Source organism: Trachurus trachurus (assembly GCF_905171665.1).
Source record: "Trachurus trachurus genome assembly, chromosome: 9".
Lineage (NCBI taxonomy): Eukaryota > Metazoa > Chordata > Actinopteri > Carangiformes > Carangidae > Trachurus > Trachurus trachurus.
In genome coordinates, this window is record NC_139895.1 from 6,318,902 (window position 1) to 6,333,436 (window position 14,535).

At 38.6% G+C, this 14,535-nt stretch overlaps 1 protein-coding gene across 1 annotated transcript; it reads right to left on the bottom strand.

Moving 5' to 3' along the window:
• Positions 1-6,419: 6,419 nt before the first annotated feature.
• zdhhc12a (zDHHC palmitoyltransferase 12a) lies at positions 6,420-14,267 on the bottom strand. The gene is made up of 5 exons (XM_083978332.1): positions 13,888-14,267; positions 12,762-12,895; positions 8,829-8,918; positions 7,708-7,874; positions 6,420-6,865 (listed from the first exon to the last, which is right to left on the bottom strand). The coding sequence occupies exons 1-5, from the start codon at positions 13,982-13,984 to the stop codon at positions 6,517-6,519; spliced, it is 837 nt and encodes a 278-aa protein (XP_083834458.1). The 5' UTR covers positions 13,985-14,267; the 3' UTR covers positions 6,420-6,516.
• Between the last annotated feature and the right edge of the window lie 268 nt (positions 14,268-14,535).

Consider the following 14,535-nt stretch of genomic DNA (forward strand, 5'->3'; position numbering starts at 1 on the left):
AACCACCGCCACCGCCATCACCAAGGGAAAGGATTAGTCACGCCTCTTGTTCACATCCCAAAATACTCAAGCAGTAAAAGCTGAGTCCTGTTTAATCCAATCAGTCAATTAACATCAAATCGATCATTTCGGACACAAACTGGAACATTTCAGCTGTTTTATTTATTCAGCTTTATTCAGTTCATCAATTACATTTATTTATTTATACAACAAACGTCTAGAAATTATGTTTATTGAAAGTTTGAGTATAAATAATTAAATTAAACAACAGAATTACATAATGTTTTTAACCCTCTGAGGTCAGTTTACACATATTTCCACAATTTCCACAACAAGATCATGAAGATAATTTAGCTCAAGCATGAAAAACTGAATCCAGATTTCTGAAATTCTTCCAATATTTGAAAAACGAACTGTGTCGGGTTCACGAATGTCTGCAGGTTCATAGAAATAACAGAAATGACACCGTGTTGAGTCACGTATGATCAAAGTTTACAGATCCATAGAAACCAAATTCCTTCATTTCACCATTCAGAGAAACATCCATCGAGCTCAGAGGGTTAAACTGCTTCATACGGTTATTAACGAGGTTTTGGATCAGATACAGGATCCACACATTTATAATTAACACACAGACATGATAAAACAACTTACAGGCCACTAATTATGTGATAATATCAAGAAATAGACTAGAAATAACGGTCAATTTCATAGTAATGCCATGATTTTCTAAGGCTAAATTTATCAATTAATTGTCATTTCTTGGCTATGTCTCATAATGTCTAGAAATAGCCTAGAAATAACACAATCTATAGTTTTCATGCTTTGAATTTTTTGGGAAAGGCCAGAATTTTTCTCCACCAAGTCTTCTTGTAATTGACCGTTATTTCTGGTCTATTTCTACGCAATCAATCGTTATTTCTTGGCCATATTTCTCAACATTGCTATGAAATTGACCGTTATTTCTAGGCTTTTTCTAGACATTATGACACAATGACTTGTTATTTCTAGGTTATTTCTAGACATAATGTTATTATTTGTTATTACTTGGCTATTTCTATACATTATAATGCAATTAATTGTTATTTCTAAGCTATTTCTAGACATTATGACACAATTACTTCTTATTTCTAGGTTATTTCTAGACATAATGTAATTATTTGTTATTACTTGGCTATTTCTAGACATTATAATGCAATTAACTGTTATTTCTAGGCTATTCCTAGACATTATAATGCAGTTACTTGTTATTTCTAGGCATTATCACGTAATTAGCGGCCTGTAAATTAAAGGGCCACCCAAACTGCGGCTGTGAATATCACAATATCAAACTTTCCCTTTAAAGAGAAACTAAACGATTCAGCTTCACTCATTCATTAATAACCAACAACCCTTCAGATCTCTGATGACGTAACGACGCGATCGATCACTCACACAACTGCCACATGAGGATAAAAAGCTTCAGTTCATACGACCCCATGGCTGACCTCGCCGACTGTTGTCGCTCTCATCCGACTGTCAATCAAACTCCCCGGCAGCATCTTCTTTACTTTGTATATTTATTAACTTTATTTATTTCTAACGAGCAGAGACAGTGATTGTAGCCCTTTATATTTCTACTCGGACAGAGACTGTGTCTGTCTGAGCTCATCGACAGGAGCTGAGGAGGACGTGGGGAGTTCCTCTGGAGTTTGAACGTCTCCTCCTCCTCTTCCTCCTCAGATGGACTCGGCTTTGCTTTGTGGCCTTTGCTTATTCTGTTCATTTCAGATATGTATCCTTCGGAGGTAATAATAGCACGTGCTGCCGTCTCTATGCATCACTGTGACAGGCTTCGCCCACTGCCTTGACCAGAAAAAGGAAAAGGAAGAAAAAGGAAAAAGGAAAACGATGAGCGAGCGAACCCAGTTTCTGGTTACACGTTTATTTTTAAAAACAAACAGACAAACAAACTAACAAAAAAAAATGGACAAAAAGGAAAAAAAAGCGGTCAAATGTTTCATCTATTTGTCGACTCATCCTCTCGTAGCGAAGACGTTCACATATCAGTCTCCTCCAGATCAGACCAGCTGCCTGTCGTCAGTCAGTAGCCGTGCATGGCACCGTGGTGAACTTGTGCACTAGGAAAATCCTATAATCGCTATGTTTATATACTGGTATAAAAGAAAAGAAGCCATAGAGAATCTTATAATAATAATAATAATAATATAGCCATAATAGTCAGAAAATATCTGTATTTTGAATTTAGCAAATCATATTCTGTGATAACGGAGCTCTAATGATGTCAGTGCAATAAAGAGAAGAGGAGGAAGAGGAGCTGCAGGGACGGAAACACACCAAAAAAAATATTTTAATACACTTTATAATAACTACAGACTTCCTGCATTGATACTAGTTAATCTGTAGTTTATAAACACAAATTTCTGGATTAATAAACTCATCAGTAAATGATTAATAAACTTAACCTGTCCATCTGAATTAACCCTGGATTGCAGTATTTATAAATGTTTATATAATAACATCTATGAACACACTCTCTGTTCATTAGCTCATGCAAATCACTGCATGTATCAGTGTCATAAACGTTAATTTAAATAGTTTATTAATCATTTACTGACACTTTATACCTAAATGGTCTAAAATAACTGGTTTGTAACTTGATTTTTAGATTTATTCCGTATGTAAATACAATAATTTAACACATTAAAGATGAGTTTATTAATCCACATTCATAGCTGTGTTTATAAGTTACGTACTAATCAATATCTATGTTTGTAATATCAATGTTGTCATTAGTTATTATAAAGTGTTGCCAGTATTTATTTAAAGAAGCCGTAAAACTAGAGCTGGGGGGTGACGAGGTGTTGAGTTATCTGTCGTAGCACTTTAAGTTCATGCTGCTGAGTATTTATTACGTATGTCTGTGTGTGTCTGTCAGTGTCTGTATTTATGTCTGTGAAGCTGAAGCGTGTACAGAAGATGTACTCTATAACAACATGCACTCTGTATATCATCAGTGTTTTAATGTATTAACTTGTTGTCAATAAATACAAACAGAGCAAATACAGTAAAAAAAACAAAACATTTGTAAAATATTTGGCTCCATCTCAGTTAAACATCAAAATAAATCAAACGTAATGTGTTAAAATCACAATATAAACATGAAATAAACAGTTTATAACACACTGTAATGTGTAGTAATCATATAAAAACTATAATAAATACTAAAAGAAGAGTTTACAACGACATGACTGTGTGTTATAAACCAATTATTACATGTTAAAAAGAATAGTACGGTGGCCCTGAGGGCTCAACTCGTTGCTGCTTGAGAAAACACATGCAAAGACATAAATGTGCTACAAATTCAGAAAACAACTCAGTCGATTTGACAACACAACAGTAGAGTATCTGGGGGAAACAAAAAGAGGACGGACCCGGATAAAGGCAAACAGTTCATATTATTAATAGTAATACGTTACAAGTTGTAGTTATTCAGTTGTTTGTTAAAAATGTAAAGTGCGTTACAAATAAAATGTATTATTATTATAATTGTAGTGATTTGAACGCTCGGGGCCACCGTAGTAAAGCTTATTAATAAAAAACAAGAAAAAGAAAACAGATTTTTATGGGACTTCTGGTAAAAAAAACAGCTGAATGGGCCCTTTGTAGTAAACTGCCCGTCGTCATGGCGACGAGCGAGCCGCCTGCAGCACAAGACATTCGTTGTCACCGAGTGTTTGGTCGTGTTGCTGCTGCCGTTGTTCATTGATTAACTCAGACACAGTGCAGCCAGTTCAACTTAAACTGTAAGAGAAGTTTCTCTCTCAGTCTCATTTCATTATAAATAATAATTAATTTAAAGAATTAGACGCAACATAAAAAACCTGTAGTTTTAGTTTCAAGCATTAAAACATCATCAGATTTCTTTTTGCTTCTTCTTCTGATTATATAAACTGTGAACCAACACTGGCAGCAGTTTATAAAAGACATTAACCCTCGGAGGTTTAAAGGCATGTAGCACCACATCGTGTAATAACGCTGCATTATGTAATAATGTGACAAACTTGCACCTCATGATAAAATAACACTGCGTTTTTTAATAATCTACCACATTTGTAATGAAATGGAAATTTGAATATGTAATAAACTTTGCCACATTTTGTAAAAAGTTGTTACATATTTGCACTTTTTTTTTATGAAGAAAAGATAATAATTATGTGCATTATGTAACAACTTCTTATAAAATGTGGTAAAGTTATGACAAAGTTATTACAAAATGCGGTGTTATTACATCATGAGGTGCAAATTTGTGGCGCTACAAGGCATCTTCTCAGTTTCTACATTATTTCTTAAAGGGATAGTTCAACATTTTGGCAAATTGTCCCATTGCCATTATCGATCGTTCGTTACCTTTAATTGTCGGTGCAAGCTATTTTTAGAACGGCGGAGCAGAGCCGCGAGCTGCTCAGAGCTAATGGGATTTCTTGTTTTCACTAAATGCAGAGACTGCTTGCTGAAAAACTGTCCCTGAAGGCAACGCACAGAAGCAGTTTTGCATGAATTTCCCTCTAAAACAACTCTGTCTGGTAACGTTGTGTTATATCTCATAGCGTGGTGAATGTGCAGGTCACAACTTGTCCACCAGAGCGTTGTGGAGTTGTTGGATTGTGTATTTGATGAGTTTGATGATGAGGGAAACCAAGAAATCTCATTAGCCTCCGTAGCGTAGCTCTGAGCAGCTCACGGCTCTGCTCCGCCATTCTAAAAACAGCTTGCACCGACAATTAAAGCTAACGAACCTACTGCTATGACTATAGGGATTATGGCAATGGGCCAATTTGCCAAAATGTTGAACTATCCCTTTAAGAACATGCATATGATGAAGAAAATTAATCATTTACACTTTAGATGTTTGTTTTTCCTGAATCTAAACGAGACTTAAGGCCACGATGACGCTAAAAAAAAAGACCCTGGTTTTTAAATTTTAGTCTCGTTCAGATGACGTTGTTGTGTGTTCGTGTGGGAACGTTTGTAGTGAAGTTGTTGTCAATGAATTCCCGTCCGGAAACCTCACGACGACTAGAGCACTGGAAAAGAGAGTAACGACACCACCATTGACTCCCGTGGTAAGGGTTTTTGTGCCCCAAGTGGCAGGATGTGGGTATTGCAAAAGCACCCAGAAAACCCATTCACTCCAATGTCTGTGTGTGTGTTGCCCACTTGCTTGTAAATTGATGAAAACGGCCGTGTTTTTGTTTTTAGGTGTCTTGGTCATATCAAATTATACTTATAATTTGTTTGTTACAAAATGTAGTTTGAAACATTAATGTAGACAACTGTTTTTTTGTGTGTTTTTTTTACTCGCCTATGTGTTAATATTTATCTGTAAAGGGTCCTCAATGATGCTATTAACGTGGGTGATCTATAAATGTCCTTAAATTATTGAAAATACCACACTTACCCATGGGGCAAAATCCCAGTCAACTCGCTGCTGGAAAGCTACAGGGGCCAAAACCCCTTTCTTGGGTCATTTTGCTGGCGAAATGATGTAAATGCAAATATTTAGGCACTACAATGGCATAAATAGTCATACAACTATAAAATTTGGCAGAGAGTATATTGACACATAGGGGGAGGCATGAAATAAACATTCTGGGGTTTGTTGCAACTCGATTTTAAGATATCACCCTCAACATCCCAAAAAAGTTTTGGCCCCCTGTAGCTTTCCAGCAGCTAGTTGACCGGGTTGTCCACCCAGGTTTTAATCCTTGAAGTTCCTAGATATCATTTCTGGTGTCAAACCTTTTACAACGCTCCGTGTCCGTTTTTTTGCTTTGCCACCTGGGTAACTTGCTCATTCACCAACAATCATAGACTGTAAAAAGAATGGACGTAGCGTCCGTGACGTCACCCATTGGTTTGGGGGAGTCTGTTTTGTGCCGCTACTACGGGGGTTTGAGCTGCGCCATGTTGGATTCTACTTTCCATATTTGGAGCGGTGCGGCCGTTGGCCGGCCGAGAGCCCGCCCACTGGCCTCGTAGCAGCGGTCGCCGGACCTGTCACTCAACGTTTCCGCGCCCTAATTGGCCAGAACTTTAAACCTAATAACAGTAAAACGGTAGAGTTAAAAAAAAATTCACCTCCCTCAGAGTGTGTGCGGGGGTAGAAACTATCGGTTGAGACCAAAAAACGCAATGGTACCAGGCTTTTAACATGTTTACTGAGGACGTAAAGTCGGCTATTTTAACATGGGGGTTTATGGAGAATGCTCCCTTCCGGTACCAGCCCCCAGAGGAAGCCGGGGGGATTGCAGTTTTTTGAACGCGGAAGTGAGCTTCACTTCTCAGACCCACAACTGCCCCCTTGGCAAACAATGCGGAGTTGTCAGTTCTTGGGCGCTTTTGCAATGTAACCCATATTCCGCCATCAGGAGGCGCTTCCATTGGACCAATGCGTGTCGTTACTCTCTTTTCCAGTGCTCTAACGACGACCAACGACGCCGAGTGAGGTGACGGTCACACGGGGTTTGCGGGTTTCCTCCTCCTCTGGTAGACCTGCTCCCACACCACCGTCCTGCAGACGCAGAAGAAGTCCCACAGGTTGCAGAAGACGCCACGGTCGAACGGGTTCTCCTCCTCGCCGCCAACGCAGCCGCCGCCGCTGCTGCTGTAGTTCTTCAGGTAGGAGATCCTGTGGCGGGACATGAACTCCCAGGTGGTGCAGCTGACGGAGACCAGGTAGAGGTGGCAGCCGAGCAGCAGCGCCACCACCGCCGAGAAAACCCCCACCACGCCCAGAGCCGCCAACAGGAAGCCGTTCACCCGGAACCAGAGCTCCCAGGTGGCGGCCGGAGAGATACCGGACCTGGAAGAGTCAGAGAGAGTAAAGTCATTTACTAAAGCTCCTTCAAAATAAAGGTAGATGTTTGTATTAAAGCTCCATACAGTATAAAGGTAGATGTTTGTGTTAAAGCTCCTTCAAAATAAAGGTAGATGTTTGTATTGAATATCCTTCAAAATAAAGGTAGATGTTTGTGTTAAAGCTCCTTCAAAATAAAGGTAGATGTTTGTGTTGAAGCTCCATACAGTATAAAGGTAGATGTTTGTGTTAAAGCTCCTTCAAAATAAAGGTAGATGTTTGTATTGAATATCCTTCAAAATAAAGGTAGATGTTTATATTGAGGCTCCTTCAAAATAAAGGTAGATGTTTATATTGAGGCTCCTTCAAAATAAAGGTAGATGTTTGTGTTAAAGCTCTTCCAAAATAAAGGTCGATGTTTGTATTGAATATCTTTCAAAATAAAGGTAGATGTTTGTGTTGAAGCTCCTTCAAAATAAAGGTAGATGTTTGTGTTAAAGCTCCTTCAAAATAAAGGTAGATGTTTGTGTTAAAGCTCCTTCAAAATAAAGGAAGATGTTTGTGTTAAAGCTCCTTCAAAATAAAAGTTAGATATTTGTATTGAAGCTCCTTCAAAATAAAGGTCCATACAGTATAAAGGTAGATGTCCTCCAGATAAAACACTGAAAATGTATAAAATGTGAGACGATTAGTTTGTTTTGTTTTTTTTGGGTTTTTTTGGTTTGTCTTTAAGAATAAAATCTAATTTTTGCAGCTTCGGTTTCTGGAATTCCTTACTCAGCCAGATGTTTAGTTTAGAAAATAAACCTTTAGAGAACAACAATGCCATAATTGTGTTGAGGACGTACAGAGCGATGTGCAGAGCCCAGAGCAGAGCGAGCAGCTGCACCAGCAGGTAGACCACGAACCAGCGGTGATTCCTCTCGCCCACGCAGTTCTCGATCCACGGGCAGTGGTGGTCGAAGCGGCGAACGCAGCGTTTGCACGTCTGACAGTGCTTCGCTCTCATCGGCTGCTGCTCGAAATGAAGAGACAGAGACACAGAGAGTTATTATTCTAAGACAAAAAACTAAACAAATTTGACTTAAAGGAGAATTCCAGCCATTTTTGACCCCTAAATCGTTGTCCTGATGGTCACCCAGTGTTGGGGGGAGTAAAAAACGCGACTAAAATTGATGCAGGCAAACCAGAGTTACCATGGCTACCCGGCGCTAGGGATAGCAACGACGCTAACCTATGGCGGCAATTCTTTCAACCACAACAAACACTCAGAAAACAATCAAATATTTATGGTACATGACTGGAATCCTTACGAGACACCACTGAACTCATATAGTGTAGAGTAGAAACAGTGTAAACTTTGTGTTTTTGCATGTAGTCACTCACCTCAGATAGCCGAACTCTGAAACATCCTGGAAAGACATTACTATCCGATCGCAGAGCGCCTGCTCTCCCCGCCACAGAAACAAACACTTTTTCCTTGTTGTGATGATTTCTTTACAAAAATAAACGGTCAGAGATATTATGGACATTACCACTGCACTGCTCCACCATTTATTTTTGTAAAGAAATCGTCACAACAAGGACAAAGTGTTAGTTTCTGTGGCGGGGAGAGCAGGCGCTCTGTGATCGGTTAGTAATGTCTTTCCAGGACGTTTATACTATTTATACTGTACTGTACACTATATGAGTAACTCTGGTTTGCCTGCATCAATTTTAGTCGCGTTTTTTGCTCCCCCCAACACCGGGTGACCATCAGGACAACAATTTAGGGGTCAAAAATGGACGGAATTGTCCTTTAATAATAAGCAGTAAAACTTAATGCAGCTGTAGTCGATTACTGATATTTATTTATTTATTTATTTATTTATTTATTCATTTATCTGAATAAAACTCCAGTGGAAACAGATGTGTAGACGACCACACTGAAACCAGATGTTCCAGATGTGGACGCGCTCGGCTCGCTCACCTGCAGGAGGCAGTAACCACAGCGACGCAGCCGCGGGGTCGAAGCCTGAGGGATCATCGACTCCATCTCCTCGCTCGAACCCTGGTCGCCCTGCGCAACACACACACACACACACACACATACCGATGTGGGTCACACGTGTACACACACACATATGACATACGCACACACACGCCCACTGCGTATCTGCTGCTGTGACCTTTAATTAATGGACTGTGCAACGTCAGGACACGTGAATTCCTGCGTCTCCACGTGAAGAAATCAAGTCAACGATCCAAATTATTGTGCAATGCAAATAAAACAGAGGAGATCAATCAATTATTCACCAGTTTATGGACGTGGAGGGAATTCCTGTTTCTGTATTACACTACAGAGAACCTGGATATTTTCAAAAGACAGAAGAGCAGATTTTTTTTAGTCTGGTGTTTAACTGAATTTTATGATTTTAAGATTTACAGCAGTTTCATTAGATCTAAACTTTGACTTTATGCAGTATCCCCATTCTTATTCTTCGAATTATTTATAAAATACAGATACTATATTGGTATATTTTATTTTATTCTATTCCATTTACCCATTTCTTCTTAGTTTTTATCCACTCTGTAGTGTTTTCTCCACTGCAAAGTACAAATTGTCGAGTGTTATGAGCGTTTCCTCAGTGTTTTAATTTTTGCTTGTGTGCTATTCCAGCAGTTAGGGATGAACAAGGTAGACTACAGTGTGAGGTTAAGTCAATCTCCCAAATTTTTAAACAGTATTATTCTAAATTATATGGAACAGAGGGTGGGGCCAGTAAAAAAAAAGATGGATGCCTTTTTTGAGCACTTTGAGCTCCCTTCTGTGGAGAGGGAGGATAAACTTAAGTTAGACACCTCCTTAACAAGGTCAGAGATTGAGTTTGCGATTGGGAAGATGGCTTGTGGGAAATCTCCAGGGGAGGATGGTTTTGGTGCAGAATTTTATAAATGTTTCAAAAATCAGTTGTCCCCCATATTACTTTTACTTTATGAAGAAATCATTGAACGTGAGACCATGCCTCCCTCCATGTGTAAAGCTGTCATATCCCTATTGCCCAAAGCTGGAAAAGACCAAACTTTAGCAGGAAATTATAGGCCATTAAGTCTTCTTAATAGTGACTACAAAATATTGGCAAAGACACTTGCCCTTCGTTTAGAAGGTGTAGTCCCTTCTATAATACATGTAGACCAAGCTGGTTTTATTCCGGGCCGCCTAGCTGCTAATAATATGCGCAGGCTTTTTCATGTATTGCTGGGTGCTGATTCTCTTAATGAGCCTGCAATAGCTGCATCATTTGATGCAGAGAAGGCCTTTGACAGAATTGAATGGCCTTACCTTTTTTATTCTTTTGAAAAGTTTGGTTTTGGTCCGAGGTTTATCAGTTGGGTTAAGGCCCTTTATTGTAATCCAATCTCAGCTGTCAAAATTAATGGCCTCATTTCTGATTTTTTCCCCCTGCAACGTGGAGTGAGGCAGGGATGTCCGGTCAGCCCTCTTCTTTTTGTCATTTCCCTGGAACCCCTGGCCTGTGCAATTCGCGCTTGTTCAGACATACATGGTGTTAATTTATTTGATTATGATTATAAACTGGGCTTGTACGCTGATGATATCTTACTGACACTGTGCAGACCAAGGTCTTCCTTACCTGCTGTTTTAAGCTTGGTTAATACTTCTGGTGGTTTTTCAGGGTACAAAATAAATTGGAAAAAAAGTGAGGTGATACCTCTTAATTCTAACACATTCAAGTCTGATCTTGGGGATGTACCGTTTGTCGTTTAGGAATTATTATTAAAGCCCCAGTTACAGAGATATTTAGTTTGAATGGCCCATCTGTCCTGCGTACAGTAAAAGATGACCTTGAGAGATGGTCCAGTTTACCACTTTCTTTATGGGGCAGGGCGGAACTTTTGAAAATGAATGTTTTGCCTAGACTTACATATATAATCTCTTATATCCCTCTTAAATTCCCTGATTCTTGGTTTAAAGAAATACGTCACCTTTTCATTAAGTTTTTATGGTGTGACAATAAACCCAGAATCTCATATCAAAAGCTTTGCATCCCCAGATCTAAAGGTGGACTAGGTGTTCCAGATTTATTTAATTACTATATCTCATTTAACGCAAGGTATCCACTTTCATGGGCATAGAAGGATCTCTATCAGGCAGGCAGCTGGGAACAGCTCGAGGAATCTTTAATAGCTCAATATAAAGATAGATCCTTAGCTTCCTTATGGTACCACCCCAAACCTCCTACTGCTTTGGATAATTGTATTATCAGTTTCTCATGCTCCATTGTTAGAATTTTACACAAAAGGTTTAATATTAATAATGGATTATGTTTCCCCTCGTGTCCTATTTGGAATAATCCTGCTCTTATGTCTAGAAGAGGCACGCTCAGTAGTAAACAATTGATGACAAGTGGCATTAATACAATTGGTCAGATTTATGACGGTAAGATTATACCTTATGAATTGATGAAGGAAAGATTTGACCTATCAGATATGTTCTTTTTGACATATGCTCAGTTATCTTCTATTTTGAAAAAAAAAGCACATTGAGGGGACAGAGCCTGCCTCTTGCCAAGAACAGGATGAAGTTTTCGCGAGAGTTACTCGATCGAGACGTTCTGTCTCCTGTATTTATACATTTTTGTCATCTGATTGTTATAAGTTGTATATCCCCACTCAAGTGGCATGGGAGGGTGACCTTAAATTATCTCTGTCAATTGCACAGTGGACCTTTATTTGGAATTCCGGCATACATTTGTCTAAATGTGTAAGATACAAGATGATTCAGTATAAAATCTTATGCAGAGCCTATATGACTCCTGTCAGACTAGCAAAGATGTCGGAAAATGTTGATGATTTGTGCTGGCATAATTGTGGCCTTCGTGGCTCATTATTACATCTCTTATGGGAATGTCCAGCGGTCCAAACCCTATGGTTGGAGATGCATGCAATTATGACAGAGATCCTTGATGTCACCTTCACCCTGTCTCCCATGGTATGCATTTTGGGCTGTAAGCCTGACAATATAACCTGCCCCATTATCAATCGTCTATGGGCGCTGGGCTGCCTCACAGTCAAAAGGTTGATCCTTTGTAACTGGAAAGAGCGAAAGCCGGCCTGCTTTTCAAAGGAAGTATGGCTTGAGGAATACTTAGATCTCCTCAACATGGAAAGAGCAGCCGGTTTCCTGAAAGATTTTGATAGGGGTCTTGGTAGACAATGGGATGTTATTAGGAGATATTTGAATTAGATTTGGTCCTCCCAGTATCGTACTCTTGTTGAGTTTTTGTGTTTCCCCGGACATTGTTTTGGAGTATCATGTACCCCCCTCCCCCATTTTATTTTGTGTGTGATTTTGTCCTGTCTACGTACCTGGCGTGTGTTTGGTTTATGTTATGTCTTGTCTCCATAAACTGGAAAAATTTTGAATTAAAAAAATAAATAAAATAAAATAAAAAATTTTGCTTGTGTGTATGTTGTGAATGTGTGTGAGCGTGTCTATGTGTCCTCTCTGTTTTTATTATTTATTATCATAGAAGGCACTTTGAGCTGCTTCCTGTACGAAAAGTGCTCTACAAATAAAGTTTAATTGATACAGGTGAAACACGAGTCGTCACATGGACATATATTCATCTAATGAGTCTAATTGTTTAGTTTAACTCATCTTTGTTGGTCCAAACTAGATGTCGAAATACCTGAAAACATCTCGTTCATAAAGATCAAAGACACAGAAAAGCAAAAACAATGTGATATATAAAAGAATTTGTGATTTTTTGAAGTTTTGCTTGGAAATTTTTGGATAAAATAAGTTATATTATGGTTTAATTTTATGTTTCTGTCAACTAATCAAGTTATTGTGACCAAACAAAAAGAGAAGTGTGTGTGTATGTGTGTTGTGTTGTGTTACCTTGACGGTGTCGGACAGAACGAAGCCCGGGTCCATTAGAGAAACTAGGAAGTAGAAAAGCACCGACAGCACGACCAGCAGGAAGAAGAGCAGCGGCAGCAGCAGCTCCCCTCGCTCCTCACACCTCCGCAGATCTACACACACACACACACACACACACACACACACACACACACACACACACACACACACACACACACACACACACACACACATCATCCTACTATTAATCAACACATAAAACCCCTCTTCTACTGTCTGTACTTATCCTGTTTTCTTTTTATCCTCTCATATTTATGGTTTTACTCCATTGACACTTTGAACTTTTATGCTAGATTTCTAAAATAAAAGTGCTATAGAAATAAAGTCCTTTTCTTACTTCCCATTTTACTGACATTATATACACTATTATTATTAATATTGTCATTATTTATAAATTCACAGTGTTGGTTGAAAATTTTGTTGGAAGAACTCTGTGAGGTTTTTCATAACCCCCCAAAAATAAAATCAAAACAAACCGGCCATCAGACTCAATGTTGGAGACAATGTGGACAACTAATGGCAGAGTAACCATACTCTTGTCTTTTGGTCCTGCTCCGCCGCCTTACAACCTTTCTGGACTCAAGTACAAGCTACAACAAGGAGGATTCTGGGATTTGATGTTGGCTTTTCTTGTCTTTCATTTTATTTGGGAAATATATCAAAGGATCTGCATAACAGGGACAGATATTTATTAAAAATCATGGCACTCATGGCAGCAAGTAAAAAAAAAGAAGCAATAACCAGATGCTGAATTCTTAGAGAACCTCCCACCCTGAACCAATGGAAAAGTATAATAAACTACATATACAGTATATCGAAAGTATAACTTTCATTTTTAGATTACAGAAGGAAAAAGGGGGAAAATTACTGGGCTAAAATGTGTTAGCCCAGTAATTAGGTAATAAATATTGTCATTATTTGCTGCCTTTGTCGTCTATTCTTTCTTATTTGGTTACAATATGTGTTTGAAACATTCAAAACAGAATAGAAATATATATATGTTCATTTTATTTATTGACATAAACTACTTTTTTTTAAATATTAAAACATGTGAAATAGTAGAAGAATATTTTTTCTTGCTTACCGGTGTCATGTAGGAAGAGGATGAGGGTGGTGACCCAGGTCAACAGGGTGTGTGAAGCCCGGACCAGAAACCCGGTCCGAAACACGCTCTGCACCATTATTTATCGATTATCGATCCTGGCGTCATCAATACATTTGTTTTTGTTGTAAATTCTTCCATTAGCCACCGCTGCTAACTGTTTAGCCCTGACAACAACATCAACTACTACTACTATCTGTCTTTTAGCGACATAGCAACGGTTGTTACGAAAATAATACAAATAATAATTAAAAAACAAACTTTTTAAACCTCGTTAGGAAATGAACCAACAACTTGTTCAGTTATAAAAGGTAAAATCTGGTTTTTATGTCTGTTTCTCGGTCTGGTTTCGTTTAGTTTTGTTCCCTACGGTGAATCTCCTTCTACTTCCGTGTTGTGATACGGGAGGCGGCGTGGGACAAACTGTGCGAACTGAAAACTGCGCGAAAAGCAAAATCATAATCAGTAGGCTAAAGGTCAGTTTAGTTTACACCTCTTTTTTATACAGTCTATGGTTTACACATAAAGTGAAATAAAAGATACAATAAATAGAAGATAAAATATAGTAAATTGAAATTAATCTAGTGCAAAAAATGTGCATACAATTTAGGATTTAATAGAATAGAATAA